General features: G+C 62.5%; 1 protein-coding gene across 3 annotated transcripts in view; it reads right to left on the bottom strand.

Moving 5' to 3' along the window:
* Nucleotides 1-18,042, bottom strand: part of MROH1 (maestro heat like repeat family member 1) — a 67,960-nt gene that overhangs the window by 4,283 nt on the left and 45,635 nt on the right. For 2 of the 3 annotated variants that reach the window (XM_068526092.1, XM_068526093.1), the window contains exons 23-35: nt 17,371-17,517; nt 17,252-17,278; nt 16,218-16,340; nt 16,008-16,087; nt 15,816-15,927; nt 15,640-15,735; nt 15,006-15,110; nt 12,940-13,075; nt 12,715-12,827; nt 11,487-11,639; nt 5,563-5,717; nt 2,381-2,546; nt 1,572-1,768 (exon numbers count right to left, since the gene is read on the bottom strand). In XM_068526092.1, coding sequence (XP_068382193.1) covers nt 1,572-1,768; nt 2,381-2,546; nt 5,563-5,717; nt 11,487-11,639; nt 12,715-12,827; nt 12,940-13,075; nt 15,006-15,110; nt 15,640-15,735; nt 15,816-15,927; nt 16,008-16,087; nt 16,218-16,340; nt 17,252-17,278; nt 17,371-17,517 — 1,610 coding nt within the window. The remainder of the gene's footprint in view (nt 1-1,571; nt 1,769-2,380; nt 2,547-5,562; nt 5,718-11,486; nt 11,640-12,714; nt 12,828-12,939; nt 13,076-15,005; nt 15,111-15,639; nt 15,736-15,815; nt 15,928-16,007; nt 16,088-16,217; nt 16,341-17,251; nt 17,279-17,370; nt 17,518-18,042) is intronic. The other variant, XM_068526094.1, reaches the window with a different exon arrangement.

Raw genomic sequence — 18,042 nt, 5'->3', positions numbered from 1 at the left:
ATACAACCCACGGCCCCCACCTCGGCCCAGCTCCAACCTCATGGTCATCCTGGGGTGGAATGAGGGCTGCGGGGATGTCCCTGGTGTGGGGGGGCGGGGTCTGGTGTCCACGACAGCTGGACAGGCTCCCTGGCTGTGTGTCCACAGACTATACCCAGCTGGGTCCCGGCCCCAGGGAAGACACTAGAAGGTGGCTCCCACTGTCACAGGAGCTCTGCAATCCCAGTGGAGGCCCAGACACTGGGGGGCCCCTGGATGTGGGGCGCCCACACCGACTGCAGGCACAGAAAACCATTCCAGCCACGCGGTCACCGGGCAGATGCCCACGGTGCCCGCCAAGGAGTCCCGCACGATGTGGGCAGGGCTGGGCCACAGCTAGGGCCCAGCAGCTCTGCCCCTGGCTCCACACCCTGCTCCAGGCCTCAAGGCCCAGAAGAGGTGCCACCTGGCTACAGCGAACGGGCAGTGGTGAGGGGCAGGTCTGGCCGAGGAGCAGGTCGACAATTCAGATGAGGTGCCTCCCCTGCCTGTTCGCCCTACTGCCCAGGCTTTCTGGGGGTGTGGCGTTTGCCAGGGTCTGACTTGCTGGCTAGTGGCCTCCGTCAGAGCCGAGGCCTGTGCCCGGCACTGCACACATCCCGGCTCATGGGTGGCCCCCCCAGAACCCCTGGTTGGGCCATGGTGCTGTAGGCCCCACAGCTCAGACCACGGCGCTGGGGCCGGTGTGCTAGGCCCGGGGTTGCTTGGGCCACGTCCGCTGGGCCGTTCACATTTCCACCGGGTCTGCGCAGTCAGGCCAGGCCTGACACACGGCCTTCGCTGGAGTGGACGCGTCAGTTCTGCGGTGGGGCGGCCCCGCAGTGGGGCGGGGCGAGCTGACTGTCCCTCGGGTGTCCCCAGACAGACACCGGGGAAGGGCGGGGAGGCGGCCAGGCCAACAGCCACTCAGGCTCCGGTGGCCCTGGGGCGTCAGCTTCCTCTGCTCATCCTGTGGCCCCAGACAGCTGTCTGGAGCCCTGAAGAGCCACCAGGGGGACCAGGAATGTCCCCAGGAGCGGAAACAGCTCCACCCCGCCGTCCCCAGGCTCCTGCCCCAGGACCCAGGGCCCCAAACCCCAACGAGAGGCAAGGGGAAGGTGCCCGCATAGGCCAGTGGCACCAGGGGCCTGGCTCTGAGCCAACCCGGCATCACCCGTGTGGCAGCTGGGCCCTCCCCAACAGGGCTGGGGGCCGGGGCCAACCCAGGTGAGAGGCCGCTCAGGGGAGGCAGGGAGGCTGCTGCAGTTCCTGTCCGAAGGTGGGGGGCCCCAGTCAAGTGTAGGAAGAGCCGGAACTTGGAGCTGAAGACTGAGGTTGCAAACACAGAGTGGGCTCACGCAGACCCTGCCATACCCAAGCATTCCTCACGCTCCGCCCTCCCAAAGAAGGCGCAGTTCACGACCCGTCTGATGTCCCCAGGAAGCCCTGCCCCGACTGTCCCTATCCCTCCTGCCGCCCAGGGAAGCTGCACTCCCAGCAGGGACAGCTGCCCACAGACGAGGGTGCCAGGGGCGCAGGTGGGGCCCGCTTACCTGCAGGGCTCGAGGCTCCGCGAGGCCAGGCCTGAGCTGGCGCTCTTCCTCTCCTTGGCCTGCAGGTTCCTGGGCAGCTGGACACCCACGGTGCAGCTGACCCGCAGCAGCAGCGCCGCAAACAGCTGGGGGTAGAGCTCCAGCACCGCCGGCCCAGACGACGGGGCAGACGCGACCTCGTACAGCGCACAGGTGGCCTGGGGACGGTGCCACCTCAGCCTCAGCCCTCCCCGCCCCGGGCCAGGTCTAACGAGGCTGGCCACAGCGAAGGCTGGACCCTGCACCCCAGCACCCAAACTAGCCTGAAGCCCCACTTCCTTAGCAGGTACCCCATGTCCCCAGAGGTCTTGGGCCCTGGGAGGAGGAGGCGGCGCCTGAGGGGCGGCCGGGTGGGCGGAACGAGGAGCTCAGCCCTGCCCAGCTTGGTCCTCGGGGGCAGGAGGCAGGCCCAGGGCAGTGTGGCCGCCGGGGGACAGGCTCCCAGCATCTGCTCTCGGTGCTTTAGCGGGAGGAGGAGGAAACTCTCACAGCTGCTTTACTGTGGAAACGTTGCCAAGCTGGGTTTATTTTTTTTCCGCAGGATGAAACAGAGTGCGCTCCCTTGGGGACCAACACCTGCGGGGCCTTTACAAGCCTGGGCTCCAAGCTCGCCTGCTCCGGTGCCCCAGTCAGCCGCCAGGTGCCTGCGGGGTGCCACCCAGGCCCCCCGAGGGGCCCTCCCGCAGCGGCCACGCGGCCCCTTACCAGCCTCCTGGACCAGCAGGGGGAAGGGAGGACGGGCCAGGCGTGCCGCCCCAGAGCCCACTCACCGCAAGGGGAGGCAGGGTGGCCACGCGGTCGGGCGCGCTGCTCAGCAGGAAGGCCCGGCTCTCTTTGAACGGCACGTCCCTGCTCATCTTCTCCAGGAGCAGCCCCAGGACCTGTGTGGCGAGGCCGGGCTCCACGGCCAGCGCCCTCCACAGGGTGCAGGTGTGGCTGGAGCGGGGCAGGAGGATGGTCACCCCGAGGCCACTGCCGGCCCCTGTCGTGCCCACCAGCCTCAGCTCCAGCCAGGCCACGAGTGGCACCCTGACCTCAGACCCGAACTCACCCCTTCCTCTGACCCAGTGGCCTGTAATCAGGCGGCCCGGGGGTGAGCAGAGCTGGCAATAAAGGGCAGAAGATCTCACTGGTACGGGGGCAGGGAGAGGAGGCGTCCCCTGGGCGCTGCCAGAAGCAGACACTGGGCTTCCTTGGAGGGGGCAGCGCCACCCCAGGCCTCGGGGGCACCTACAAGTCACTTTTCCCGCAATGAGCAGCACGTGGCCAAGGCAGGCAGGCATGTGAGTGAGGTCAGGCGGAGGCTGCAGGAGGCCCGAGCAGCCTGCAGACCCCGGGTGCTCAGACACGGGGAGGCGGCCGTGCGTCACACGTTTACAGAGAGAAGTGACAGCCTCCAGATAGCTAACCGGACCCGGAAATTCTAAAAATGGAGCACATTTGGAAGCCGACCAACAGCCCTTTAGAAATGAGACACCGGGACGTCCCCGGCAGCCCAGTGGCCAAGACTCCGCGCTCCCAACGCAGGGGGCCCGGGGTCGATCCCTGGTCGGGGGACTAGATCCCACATGCTACGGTGGTGTGGCCAAAAAGACAAAAAAAAAAAAAAAAGAATTGAGACACCTAACCCTGCACTCAGTGACATATTTGGCACCAGCCTGGATACAGCAGGAGAGAGAAACAATGAACTGGAAGATAAACGGAGGGAGTTACCCAGAACCCAGCAGAGAACAATCACGGCGGAAATTCAGAACCAGACATGTAGGGGGTGGGACAAAAAGGTCTGGCAGACATTCGAGAGAGTGTCTGAAGAGGAGGGCTGAAAACCGGTCAGAGCTGATGACAGACACCAGCTCACAGGCTCAGGAAGCCCGGCAGCCGCCTGGCGGGACGAGGAATGGACACCCACGCCCCCCACCCCCCAAAGGTGCAGAGTGCCATAGACAAGGGGCGCCTGGTGCGTGTCCCTCGCGACCTCGGCACCACCTGGACTCACAGGAGCCAGAAAAGGACACGTCCTCTTACTCAGACTCCAAGAAAGCATGCGCCCAGCTCGAGTCCCAGACTCTGGCAAACAACCTCCGAGAAGGACAGCTGAATAAATGCGTGTTCAGACGCACAGAAGTGGGGCTTGTCGCCCCCAGGAGCTGCACGGGGCTCTGGAGGGTGCACTCCAGTGGGAGGGCGCCAGGGCCCTTCGCCACCCGGTCTGTGCACACCAGGCAGCTCTGCTGTGACGCGGCGACGGCAGCCACGGGCACGGACGAGGAAACGAAGGTGTGCTCGTTCCCGGAACGCCGCCACGGACACGGACGTTCCAGTTGCATATGACTTTCCGGACATGAAATATAATTCTTTTGACTTTTCCCCAACCGTTTGTAAGTGTGAAGCCCATCGTTGGCTCAGAGGCAGCGGGTGGTGGGCAGATTCGGCCCTGGCCGCACTGTGCCCACCCTGCCCTGACGACCCCTCTCCTATGAACATGCAAAGCGCTGGCACAGCAGGAGAGGAGGGGCAGCAGCGCCCGGCACCCCGAGGACAGCAAAAGCAGCAGGAGAAAGTCCCGAGGGCGCCACTGCCACCACGTTCAAGATCAGGCAAAGCACACCTCTGGCAACAGCCGTCAGACGGCGGCGACCTTTCAGGGAGTTTCGACCGAGCGGGCACGGAGCCTAGCGGGGGCTGGATGCCTGCCCCGTCTCCCTCTGCGCGCGGCTGAGGCCCCCCAGGGCCTGCAGCAGTGTGCGTGCTCCTCTGCGTGAGCTGCACCCGTGAAAGGCAGGGACGCAGAGCCGAGGGGCGGGTGCGTGGGCAGACACACTGCCTTCACAGAGCAGCCGTGACAATGACGGGCAGGGCGGGGGGCCGCCCCTGCAGAGGCCTGCACTGCCCAGGGACGCTGTGCCCACGCGGTCGTTCTCAGGGCCACCGTTGGAGAACACAGAGTGTGCAACTTCCAAACTAATTGATTGGAAGATGAAATTGTGAAAAAGACCCTGTCAATCTAAAAAGGACAATGAAGAAGATAAAGAAAAAAGACCCAGAGAAGACAAAAAATAAGACAGTGGGTTTAACCCCAACTACGTCAGCAACCAAGAGCGTCTATTTACCCTGGAAAAGGAACACACCTAAACTGCGAGGGCAAAGGAAGGCTGACAGTGACGGGCCAGGAGAGGCGACGGCGGCAAACGCTGACAGACATGACTTGGGGAGAAGCCGCACACGTTGGAAGCGGGGGCCCCGAGCGGCGCCGGCATCTACGTGAGAGCAGAGCAGGCCGCGCGAGCCCGCGTCTTGACGGCAGGTGCAGGCGCGTCCGGCCACTCGGGCCGTGGCCACGGGGAAGGGCTGTGGTGCCTCCCCGCACGGGGGCCTCCAGGAGGCCACGGGTGCCGGCCTCCACCCGGGCCGTGGACAGCAAAGGCAGGAGCAGCGGGCCCTGAGCTCTGGAAGCGCTGGGGCCACAGCAACGGCCACCGAGGGGAGGGGACCCCAGGGGCTGCGGTACACAGACAGGGCCAGGCACAGGCCCTGGCGCGGAGAAGTCCCGCCCTGAGAGCCCGAGGTTGGCAACTTGAGGGTCACTGATGGCAGCTCGGGGGCTGGGGTGCAAGTGTGGGACGGATCAGAGCTCCCATACGTTGCCCTGCCCCGGGCAACCACGAATCCCCCCTTCCCCCCACGGATCTCCCCCACCCAGGAGGGGGCCTGGCCCCAGGGGTCTGCTCACAGATGATGGTGGACGCCCTCCAGAGAACCAGCCCTGAGGACTGGCCAGCACAGCCCATGAGAGTGAGCCTCTCTCCACCCAGTCTGGGGCCGGGGTCTCCAGGCTCCCATGCAGAGGGGCTGGGGCCCGTGAACACCACACCAGGGTGGGAGTGACCCTGGAACGTGGAGCTCAGGTGGCTGGAGCCCCCTCCACCCCCGCAGGCTAGTGGGCACCACGTACCTGTCAAAGGGCAGGGGGCTGCCCAGAAGGCTGGACACCACGGCGGCGTGGTGCCGGGCCGCCAGGACGTACACGCTGTGCTGTGCGGCCTGCAGGACGTGCTCCCCGCGGGTCTCCTGCAGCTTGGAGCGCAGCACGCTCACGATCTCGGGCACCTGCGGGCGGGCAAGCAGCCGCGGTGAGGCCTGCAGCGGGGACACACCCACACCAGGGGCCAGTCCCCCGTGGCCAGGGCGCAGGGGCCCCGGGGAGGCTGGCTGGCCGAGGGGAGAGGAGGGAAGTCCTGTGAGATCAGAGCTCCCTGCTGCCGGCGCCCGATGGAGAGCAGGAGCCCAGAGCCCTCGGGGCCGAGGGAGGCAATCCCACATTCCACACGGGAAGCGACAGGGACCCAAGAGGGGCCTGCTGGAAGGAGGCGCTGAGTCACACACAGGCGTGTGCAGGGCAGGGCGGGAGGGGAAGGCCACCGGGGTGCGCGCTGAGGCTGACAGGGGGACCCAGCCTGTCCCTGGAGGCAGGACGCACGCGGGCTGCGCTGCTCCCACACCACCTCCGTGCAGTGTGCTGGAACAGGGACAGGGGCGTGGAGCCCTGTGCCCAGACTGAGGCCACGGCTGGGCTGGGAGAGGGCCGGCAGCCTCAGGCAGGCTTCATGGGCTGCAGCTGCTGCAGAAGCCGCAGACGGGCAACCAGGGCACGGTCGCCATCGTGGGCCCCGCGCCACGGGGGTGCCGCCCACCACGGTGTGGGCTGCGCAGCTGGGAAGCACCCTGGTGCAAGGTGAAAGCTGATGACAGAGCACTGGACACGGCCCCAGGGACACGGTCCCCGGGACGGGCAGCTGGCAGTCCGTGGGCTCTGCCAACCCTGGGCTCCTGGGCAGGGCTGGTGAGGAACCCGCCCGGGGGCCTGGGCCGCAGGAGCAGCGGGAGGGACCGGTGCGGGGGCACGGGGCGTGGCGCTCGGCAGGGGAGGCGGCGCTGCATGTCCAGTGCTGCCTGGGCCTCAGGGAGAGGCACTGCCACCGCCATTTCTCAAAGGACTTGTAAGCATAATGAGGCTGTTTTCTTTTTATGACCTCGAGTCCAGAAGGTTGATAGCCCAACTCACAGGCATCCGCACCTCCTTCTAAGGACCTGAACCTCTTTGCTTTGCCCCCGCCGCCCGCCTGCCCAGACCCTCGGCCGGCCCAGCTGCGTCTCCCTGACAAGACAGGCCGCCACGCTAAATAGCCTCCCCGTGTTCCTGCCTGGGGACCTGGGCGGGAAGGTGGTGCTTTGCTGGAGCAGCCTTCACAGCCGCTGGGCCAGTGCCGCCCGTTAGCCGTGGGCGCAGCGACGTTCGCAGACAGACGCGCTGGGACCTTCCAGGCCACGGCTGCCACTGAAACGGGGCGAGGGGCACGGCTCCTCTCCAGTCTCCTGGGCTTTCTTGGCCACAAGGGGCCTGGTCCCCTGAAGGTGTGCAGGCCTGGCGGACTCAGGCACTTGTGTGCCTCCTGCACAGACGCGGGTGAGAGCGGCCTTCCTGCGGAAGCCTGTCCCCGTCACCCCAGGTTCTCAGGTGCATTGGACCATAGTGGCCCGTAGATAGGCTTCATCGTATGTCGAATCTCTTATGTATATGTTTTCCCCTTTCTCACTTTGCTTTCTTGGATGTTGGTTCTCTTTCTGTGGCTTGTCTTGGCAGAGCTTTATTCCTAATTGTTTCACTGGGCTTATCTATCTTCTTCTCTAATGTCGTCTTTGCTGTTGCATATTCTTTTCTTTTCAGCAGCTGTACCCGTTGGCGCCTGTGAGCAGCTTGAATCTGCTTCTGGCGAACCGTGATGGCAGCGCCCAGGCGCTCCGGTGTGGCGGGCTCTGGGGCTGCATCGGCACCGGGTTCTAGGCTTCCCAGGACTGGTGAGCCGGGGCCGCACCCTAGGCCTGCAGGGCTGCTCCAGACTTACCTTCACCAGCCCTGCTCCCGCGCCTCTGGGTGGCAAGCCCCGCGGGGGCCCTTTAACCTTCCCTCACACCTGGTCTAGACTGTTTCCTCACAACAGCCTCACGGAGCTATAATTGCGCACCACATACTTCGCCCACTTTAAGTGTACAAGTCAGTGGTTTTTCGTATATTCACAGCGTTGTGCAGCCATCAATTTTAGAATATTTCCATCACCTGAAAAGAAACCTCATTTCCACGAGCAGTCACTCCCCAGTTCCCCCGCCCCACCCCTGGCAACCACGAATCCACTTTCTGTGTCTGGATTTGCCTCTTCTGAACATTTCAGAGAAATGGAATCACACTCTACGGGGCCTTTTGTGACCAGTTTTTTTCACTTTGCCAAGTGTTTTCCAGGCTCCTCCATGCTGCGGCAGGAATCAGCCCGTCACTCCTTCCTGCTGCTGAGTAGTGCTTCACTGAACGGACAGATCCAGCTACTAACTGACGGGCGTCTGCGTTGTTGCCATGGTTGGGCTGCCAGGCGCGTGTCCGTACAGGTTCCCATGGGCATGGGCCCGCCTCTCCCGGGTACACGCCTAGGAGTGGAACCGCCGGGTTGGGCGGCGCCTCTGTGTTTACCGCCTGCCGGGCGTCTCTGCAGCAGCGGCTTCACTTCCCATGCCCGCTGTTTATTGAGAGGGCTCTGGTCTTTCCCGGCATGCCCGTCCCGCCCTCCACCTGACCAGCCTGGCTTTGCTGGCAGAGGGGCTCGGCCCGGTCACGGGTCACCTTCTAGGACCACGTTTTCTGATTTAGTGTCAGACAAACTCAAAGTCCAACAGTGTCCAGGTGTCTCTAGGGGGTCCCCCTGCCAGGCTCTCAGGGTAGGAAAGAAAACGGTGGCCCGCCACGGCCCCCATGGGTACTGATGCCAGTGGCCATGTCACATGAGACAGAGGTGGCACGTTGCAGACAGGCTGAAGGTGTGAGTCAGGAACACAGCACCTGGGGTGGGTGTGCTGAGTGTGTCTGGGAGCCTGAGCCAGGAGGAGACAGCCCAGCAGCTCCCTGAGAGGCCAGCAGCAGGCTCGGTGTGCTGGGCCCAGGGAGAGGCACCTGGATTTATCAAGGACGGGTGGGACCCGAAACTATTAAGGAACTCCTGGAAGAAAACGGGGAAATCTTCAGGACATTAGGCTTGGCAATGATTTCTTGGATGTGACACCCAAAGCACAGGCAACAAAAGCAAACACAGGCATGTGGAACTATATCAAACTTTAAAACTTTTATGCATCAAAGGACACAGTCAAGAGTGTGAAAAGACAACCTATGGAATGGGAAAAATATCTGCAAATCATATATCCGATAATGGGTTAATATCCAGAATATATAAAGAACTCCTACAATTCAACAACAACAACAAAATCAAATAACCTGATTTAAAAATGGGCAAAGGACGCAAACTTCTCCAAAGAAGACATACAAATGGCCAACAAGCATATCAAAAGATGCTCAACGACACTAATTACGTGGGAAGTGCAAGTCAAAACCAACATGACATACCACCTCACACCCATCAGGGTGGCTACTATTAAAAAAACAGGTATTTAAAGGAAACCATGATTAGAGAAACAGAATACAAGTTAACATGGAGACACTTGATATACAAAAATATTAAATGAAAGAATATTACCAATATTAATAATTATAGAGGTCTGTTAATTTCCTCTTTTAGCTAATTAAAATAATATGCCATATTGTACTTCTGAGGCTTAGGGGAAAATGTCCATTCCTGAAGAACTTTCATTATGTAAAATATATATATATATATATATATATATATATATATACACACACACACATATAAAACATTAAAAAAAAGAAAACAGGTATTAACAAGTACTGGTGAGGATGTGGAGAAATTGGAACCCCTGTGTGCTGTTGGTGGAAATGTAAACTGGTGCAGCCACTAAGGAAAACAGTATGGCAGTTCCTCAAAAAATTCAAAATAGAACTACCATATGATACTGCAAATCCACTTCTGGGTATTTACCCAAAAGAAAACAGGATCTTGAAGAGATATGTATTACACCCATGTTCATAGCAGCATTATTCACAGTAGCCAAGAGGTGAAAGCAGCCCAAGTGTCCATCCACAGATGAACAAGCAAACAAAACGTGCCGTGTGTATACACACACCAGAACCACCAGTGGCCACTGCCTGCGGCCTGGTCTGTCCCCTCCCCCCACACAGAGCCACCAGGGCACCTTTCTACCACTCCAATCTGACCTGGAAGCCCCACTGAATGCAAAATAAGATCCAAACCTTGGCCCATCAAACCCCGACTAGGACTCACTGCTGTGCCCTGTGCCTCCCTCCTCCTTCCCCAGCCCCCTTCCACTCCCAGGAGGAGTGGCCACGATGGCACATGTTCCCCTCCAGGCACCACACCACACACTGCTGCCTTGGCATGCGGCCCCTCCGCCGGCAACTCCTGCTCCTCCCACCCTCCCTGGGATGATATTTGTGATATATCCATCCAATACAGGACCTGTATCCAGAATATACAAAGTACTTCTGCAAATCATTAAGAAAAGCACAGACAACCCAGAAGAAAAATGGGTAAGACTGGGGTCCTCACAGAAGAGGACGTCTGAATAGCCAGGAAATGTGCAAAAGAGTTCCACTTCATAAGCCACCAGAGAAACGCAAACAAAACTTGACCACGAAGCCGTTACACACCCACTGGAAAGGACAGAAACGGCGTTGGCAGGGGCGTGGCATGCGGGAGCTGCAGGCGGTGCTGGTGGGAGCTGAACTGGCCTGGAGCGCCATCTGACAGCCCTGGGACAGCTGCACGGGGGCCTCTCCTGCAGGCCCCAGTCGCTCTCCTGGGTGTGTCTCCAACCAAAATGTACCCTCAGGTCCGAAGGACCCACACTCTGGCAGCACTCTCGCTGCTCAGACTGGGAGCTGCCCAAGCGCTCACGGAGGTGGGTGGGTGAGTGACGTGGCCCTCACAACGGCACAACGGGAAGGAGCAGTGCTCGGGCCAGGCCGGGAGACGCGCCGGCTCACAGGCTGCCGCCATGCGGGGCAGACACGCGGCCGCTCTACGTAAGGTGCGTGCCGAGGCGCGCTCTGTGCTGCAGGGCGTCTGCGGGGTATAAGGGACTCTGGAGTCGGAAGGCCGTCTGCTCCTGCCTGCGCGAGCCCCCAAGGCCGTGCGCTTAGGACAAACCTCCTTTTCTACTGCTATGCTTCACTTTAATGGGGAGCTTAACTCTCCCTCTAGGCACATGGGACCCTACCTGCCAGGCCATCGGCTCTCCAGGATCCACGGACACGCATTCTAAGAAATCCCCTGACCCTTGGAGCCTGCCTCAGACCTACACCTACGAGGACCTGGGCACGTCTGTCACGATGGCTGCCGATGCATGTCTGGGAACTACGTGGACAGCCACGTGAGCTCATGGCCAGGAGGACTCAGAGGCGATGGGCAAGGCAGCACCCGAGTGTCCCGGGCACCTCTGCTCTGGGCCAGACCCGCCGCGGAACCCTCTGTGCAGGCACCTGGGGACCCTCTGGACCTGCGTCTTCACCAGCAATGTGAGCAGGGAGCTCAGCCAGTGCTGGCTCGGTGCCAAGTGATAGCCCCTGGCACTGGCATTTCCCTCAATTGCCTTTTCTACCCTTAAGTTCTCAGCAGTTACTTTCACTTAATTCTGTCTTCAAAGAGAAGAGAAAGATTTGTCCAAATCAGGCCCACAGGGAAAAGGAGCGGGGCACTGAGGGCCAGACCTCAACAGAGCAGGGGTTGGGGGTGAGGGAGTGGGGTGGGGCGCCCCAAGTTACCCAGCCCCGCCCACCCACACTCTTGGCCTGTCCCAGGCAAGACCACGCCCACACCCGGCCCCTGACGAGCCCCGCCCCGGCCCTGGCCACGCCCATGCCCGACCCCTGCCAATCCCCGCCCCAGCCTCGCCCGGCCCCACCTTCTCCAGGAGCACGTTGGCCCGCTCCTTCAGCAGGCAGTTGATTATCACTGTAGCGGCTCGGGAGCAGTTCTTGTCGGGGTCTCCCAGGCCCTCAAACAGGGTTAGCAAGAGGCTGATGAGTTGATCTGGCGGGAGGCGCTTGCCAATAATCTAGGAGGACAGTTGCGTCAGGAAGACTGAGAGCACAGAGTCAGCACACCTTCCAGGCGTAACATCCCAGGGGCTCGAGTTTCCGGGGAAGGGCTGACAACATTTCCGCCTCTCAAATCCCTCCTCCAGCCTTTCCCACCCTCTTGCAAGCCCTGTAAGACTTCGGGAGCTCCTGCCGGTGCAAGGGTGGGGTGGCCCATGCACAGGAGCCCCCATCCCCAGACTGAAGCCTGGCCGGGTCCAGGAGGCAGCCTCCAGGGCCTCCAGGCCCAGGCCCCTGGAAGAGGGGTTCCTGGGCAGCTGCAGGGCCCAGGTCAGTGTGCCCTCCCTGAGGCTCCTCCTGCCCAGTGGGGTGGGCTGGGAGTGGCCCTGGTGGTGCAGCCTCTCTAGAACTCTCTAGAATACAGAGAGTCAAGGGCAGATGGTGGCATGTTCTACCCTGGATGGCCTGGCCACCAAGACTCTATGGACCCTCAGCTCCCCCTGCAGCCCCTGTCCTTCCCTCCACATGAAAGAGCAACCAGAAGTTAAAGCAGATAAACTTTGTACAAAGAAGAAATAAAAGTGCTTGAATATCCAAGAAGTCTGATCCCAAACATAAAGTTCTGCTCTGCCTGGACTCGCCCAGGGCGGGGTCTCTGCTTCCCAGTGTCTGAGCCCGCTACCCCCCACCCCCAACAAAGGGCCCTGTTGACCCCCTTCCCTTCCTTCTTCGGCAGGAGAGAAAGCCTCCTGACCCCTGAGGGCCATTTCCAGCCACCAAATGGAACAACAGCACCGCCCTGGCTTGGGGGCTCACGGGGTGGGCTAGGGGCAGCTTTCTCAACCCTCTGGAGCCAGGAGCTGAGCTCCCGCCCACACCCTCCCCGCTGGGCCTCTGGAGGGAGGGGGGAACCCAGCAAGCACAGGAGGGGGCGGGAGGCGGTGCTGACACCGAACTCTCTGAGTGAGACCCGTCCTGTGCCCGGCCCGGCCCGGCCCCTGTGGAGCCCGTGCGCGAGAGGAGGTGCTGCAGAGGCCCTCTGGGCCCTGACGGTGCGGCCCCTCCTCCCCTCGCAGAGGCCCTGTCAGGTACCTGGGCTACGCTGTGGCAGGTGTGGAAGAGGATGGAGGGCTCAGGGTGCCCCAGGCCGTCTCTGAGGGCGAGGAGCTGCTCAACCGCATCGTCCCGGTAATCGCGGGAGAAGCCTGCAGAGGCGGGAGGGAGCGCAGGGCTGGGGGGAGGCCTCCCCGGCCTCCGGAGGCCCCGACTCTGCTCCCTCACCACACCCCCTGCACCTCTGCCCAGCCAGGGGCTCACCCTCGTAGCCCAGCTGGAGGTAGAGCAGGGAGTAGACACAGCTCACAGCCTCCTGGCGGGTGGCAGGCCGTAGGTCCGCGCACCGTGGGGAGAAGAGGCCGAGCAGGAGGCCCAGGTTGTGGAAGGGCACCAGGGCCTGGAGAGGCAGATGTGCGGGTGCTGTAGGGGCACGGGGGGCAGATGGCCAGAGATGGGGGCTGGAGCTCAGGAGATGCTGCGGTGGGCAGGTGCCACCTGCACCCAGATATGGGCAGGGGTGTGACCAGAAGGGCAGCCCCTGTCCATCCCTTTGGCCAGCATGGCCCCTTGTCAAGCTCCTCCTCCTGCATGGCGACCCTCACCCTCCAAGTGCGGGTCCCCAAGAGGGGAGGAGGGCTGGGCGAGTAGGTGTGTGCAGGCAGAGGGACGGTCAGGCTCTGCTGCCTCAGCAGACACATGGGAAGTCCCCGCCCCAGAAGGCAAACCCCCTATCAGGTAAGGGGGCTGCTGCATGAGACCCCTCTCCTCCTAACTGGGTCCTGGTCCCATCTTTCAGAGCCTTTTCTGCTCTCCTCAAATACTAAGCCTTCCCGACCCTGCTCTTAGCAAAGGGCCTTGCTTCCTACGCCCTGGACACGGGGACGTCAACTACCGCCCCCGCCATCACACAGCCCTCGGCCTTCGTGGCTCCACCAGCGGGCTGTCAGGCCCCCACACGAGAGGCCTCCGCAGGGAAGCACCCCGCCCCGCCCCTGTCCTGCACAGGCTCCTCAAGGACGTGTAGGGCTCCCAGGCTGCTGAGAGTCACCAGAGGGGACTTCCGGAAGGCGGGAGCGTCGGACAGAGGACCGCCAGCTGCTGTTCCTCTTAGTGAGGGCAGAGCTCTGTCTCATCACAAACAAACGTGAACTCTGGTTGGACCAGGGTTACATGAAAAACAGGCCACGGGAGAACCTGGGTGGGAAAAGCCGTCTAAGCGAGCAAACAGACAGATGCTTCTGGAACACGACGAAAAATAAATACTGCCAACCAAATCAAACATCGCGCTTAAGAGTGAGACCATAAAGGCTTGGGGCTGCCGCCAGCTTTCACCTTCCTGCTAACGGCAGCACAAACTAACATGCATCAATATCGGGGGAGAAAGGCCAAACTCGCGGCATTTGTAAACTATGATGACTGTATCTGAAGAGCACAGAGAATTAATCAAAAATTCATTAGAAGTAACAACGGAATCTTATAAACTACCCAGTTCCTAAATACCCAATAATCCATAGTTTTCCTGCCTACCAGCAATAAGCAAATTATTAAATACAGTGGGAGAAAAAGTCATGCTGACAACAGCAACAGAACCTGTGACCCAGAACCAGCTTCTGAGGGACCCAGAGGGACCTGGATGGAAAGGCCCATTATTAAAAGATGTTACTGCTCAACACACGAAAATGTGGGGTGCATGCCCCCATAAAGCCGTGCTGGGAGCATTTGAGGACTGTGTCCAATCTACCCTAAAACCACCTGATTAATGGCCTTGAAAGAACTGTGAAATTCTGAAAACGTGAAAAGGAGCTGCTTACTCTTAGCAAATAGTAAAACGCATAATAACCGCACGGTTCTTGAACCAAGCTCCCTCCCACCCACTCCAACCACCGAATAATACTTGCCTTTTCCGCAGCATTTCGTGGGTTCAGGTCCCCCTGCCTTTGCCCAAACTGCTGCTTCTGCCGCGAACGCCCTCCTTTTCTCCTTTCACACCCAGGTCCCCGTCACCCTTTCCCTCCTCTGGGGAGCACATCATGCTTTAGTCCCGGCCCATGCTCCCGCTCCCAAGGACGAGGGTGCCCATCAGATCAACACAAAGGCCAGCCCTGAGGACAATTCCTGGCCCTCATGGTCCTCCGTCCACGGCCCAGAAAGAGGACGGTGGCACTCACTGGGATGTGGGATGAGCCCAGGCAGCAGCTGGGCGAAGGGCAGAGAGCGTGCTGGCACTCAGAGACGCAAGGGCCCCAGGCAGTGGTGCCCAAGCCGAGGGACCAGGAATGGGGACAGGGCGAGGGAGTGGCCATGCGGGTCGCCACCTGGGTACTCACGCTGATGTGCAGGTGCTTCAGGAAGTACTGCAGCAGGCAGGCGCTCAGGCCAAGCGCCCGCACCCGCTCGTGGCCCCTCGGGGACTTGATCCATGGGCTCAGGTGCTGGGGAAGAGGGGGGCTTCATATAGGTGCCCTGCCTATAGCCACCCTTCTGGGTGTGGGGGCCAGTGTGCCAGGTCAGAGCAAGCCCCCTGTGCAGTGCACCCTGCCCCGTCACTCCGTCCTGCTGGCCTGGCTCACGGCCACGGCCACCCAGAGCAAGCCAGGCATACAGAGGGACAGGGTGTTCCTAGGAGTGGGTCGGTCCTGCCCCAGCCCACTGCGGTGCTGCAAGGGCAGGAAGCCATGCCGCAGGCCACCGCAGGCCAGTCTGCCATTGCGATGGCCCCAGAAGGTCAGGAGTGCATGTCTGGGGCACCTCAGGGTCTCTCCATCCCGGCACCATGTGATGGAGGGGAGGGGAGAACCAGCTCGGGGCCCCCATCTGGGTCAGGGACCGCACCCATCTGCATACCTGCCCAGGCAGGAGGGGGTCCCCCCGCCGCTCACAGACCGCCCCCCCTCCTTGCATAGTGCAGCACACTGTCCCCACGGCGCCCCTGCCCCGGGGAAGCGCACACCCACCGCACACCTCCACCATGACCTGCAGGCCCTGGGGGGTCATGTTTCGCTGAAGGAGGCTTGTCAGTAAGTCCTTGAGGGCCTGCACGGTGTCCAGGTACAGGGGCTGGAACGAGAGAAGCGGCCGGTCCCGCCGTGACCCTGCCACCCGCGCACGGGCACCCGCAGCCGGGGCCACGCTCTTACCTCCTGGTGGCCGTCCACCCCCTCGGGCTCAGGCAGCACGGCCATAACGCCATGCAGGCAGCTGTGGATCAGGTCCGCCTGCGCCTGCCCCTCCAGCGCCGGCTCCAGGGAGCTGAGCCTCGAGTTAAGGGCCCAGCGCTCACGCAGAGGGGCCCCCCGGCCGGGCCCCCCAGCCGCCGGAGGAAAGGATACACCAGGTAAGTGCAGGCGAGCATGGCCTTCTTCCGAATGGGCGTCCTCAGGGAGTCCGGGGGCTCGGCCTTGATGAACTCCTGGGGGAGCAGCCGCCGGATGGCCCTTGGCCACAGCACCGGCTTGCCTCCCAGCCAGCCGCCCGCTCAGCCGCCGCCCCTCAGCCCGCTCGGGCACGCAGGCCCCTGCCCAGGCCCCGCCGGCGCTCACCATCATCTGAGCCACCAGCTCCGGCTTCCTCAACAGCTGGAACGAGCTGCCGCGGGAGCTGCTGCAGATGGCCTGGCTGGCCATGCACACGCTCCGCGCGAGGCACAGCCTCAGGGCCGGGTCCTGCGGGGACGCGGGGCTGCGGGAAGGCACCAAGGCCCGAGGCGGCAGCCGCTCCCTCTAGGCCCGTGGGGCTGAGCCAGGATGGGGGCTGCCCACAGCAGCGAGACCAGACCACCGGCCCGCTCTTCCCGCCAAAGCCAGAAACGCCCCCCTCCACTCTGGGGCTCTTGGCCAGCCCTCCACGTGGGCCACGGGGGGTCTGTGAGGGAACCCGGGGCCCTCGGCTCTCTGCCCGGCCTGGGCCTGGGGGGCCCCGGGTCACGGCCCCGGGCAGACGCCGTAGGCAGACGCCCGCTCCATCCACCAGTGGGGTGGCTGGAGGTGCTCCCAAGGTGGAGGGGAACCTGCTGCCCAAGAAGAGCCCCGGCAGCGGGGGGCTGCCCCCCACTCAGTCAGAGCGACCCCTCTCAGCACAGCCCCGCCGCCCGGCTGGCTGCAGGGGAGCCGGGGCGGAGGGGCTGCTCCTTCAGGGGAGACCCAGCCGCTCCAGAGGGGGCTGCCAGGTTAGTGCCGCAGAGTCCAGAGGGAAACACGTTAGTGAGGCCAGAGGCCACTGTCACTGGCTGCAGAACTCACCCCTCCCCGGCGCTGGCCAAGAGGGCAGCCGTGAGCGTCAGGGAGCAGAGCCAGGAGAGGGGCTGCGGCCGAGGCCCCGCGCCCAGCCTGCGAGCCCTCACCTCCCCCTCTTTCCCACCCGCCGTCCGGGGCCTGGGCCAGAGAAGGAGCTCCTGGGCCCCCGTTCTGCTCCGAGGCGGTGGGGACAGGCCCCGGAGGGGTGTCCCGAATGCTCTGCCCTTGGACTGGGACCAGGAAGCCCCAGTGAGCACCCCTGGCTGCCGCCCCGGAAGCTCACGGCCCCGCCCGAAGGCGAGAGGAAAGCAGAGCTCCCGCTCCACTCCTGCACACTGTACCTTGGTCTCTACCTTTATCCCCAGAACCTGAACGACAGAGGTGACATGAGTTAGCGCGTGAGGCCCCAGTGGCGGCACCCCTCCCTCTCTCCCTCCCCGCGACACGGCCGGGCACCCACCTTGGTGCTGAAGCACTGGGACATGTTCCGGAAGATGTCCGACTCCACCCTGGCCAGCAGCAGCTCGCGGGGGGCCCGCTCTGCCACGTGCCCGTAGCACAGGATCAGCGTGCTCTTCACTTTCTCCACCTCGTTCTCACTCCGATCCTGAGAGGCCGGAGGCTTCAGCAGGGCTCTGTGACACAATCACCCCCCCCACCCCCGCCAGCAGCCGAGCACTCCGACCCCACGTGCGTGGGAAGAAGGGCACAGCTGGTCGGGAGGAAGAGAGTCCCAAGGTCGGGAACAGCAGGACGGGATAGGACTGGGCAGGCTCGGGCCTGCTGGGGACCAAGGGGCAGAGGGGAAAGGACGCAGTAGGGGACCAAGGTGGGAGGGGCAAGCAGGAGGAAGAGCTGGGGGGCTGACAGCAATGGAAGGGCCAGAGGTGGGGTCCCTGCCTTCGCTTGGTGGCTGCCCAGGAGCCCCCCTCCGTCCTCAGGGCCTGTTCACACTACACAGCCCTGAGATTCTGTCACCGGCTGACCCAGGCACAGGGAGACTGAAAACCTAGGGGCAGGGCTGGGGTGGAGGCCTACAGCGGGGGTCCAGCCCCCAGTGGGGCTTCAGCGAGCACACAGCCTCCACTGGCCACCAGGGGGCAGAGGACGCACAGATAGGCGGTGGGAGAGG

This window comes from Eschrichtius robustus, chromosome 17, assembly GCF_028021215.1.
Source record: "Eschrichtius robustus isolate mEscRob2 chromosome 17, mEscRob2.pri, whole genome shotgun sequence".
Classification (NCBI taxonomy): Eukaryota; Metazoa; Chordata; class Mammalia; order Artiodactyla; family Eschrichtiidae; genus Eschrichtius; species Eschrichtius robustus.
This window is presented reverse-complemented; position numbering and strand designations above follow the sequence as displayed.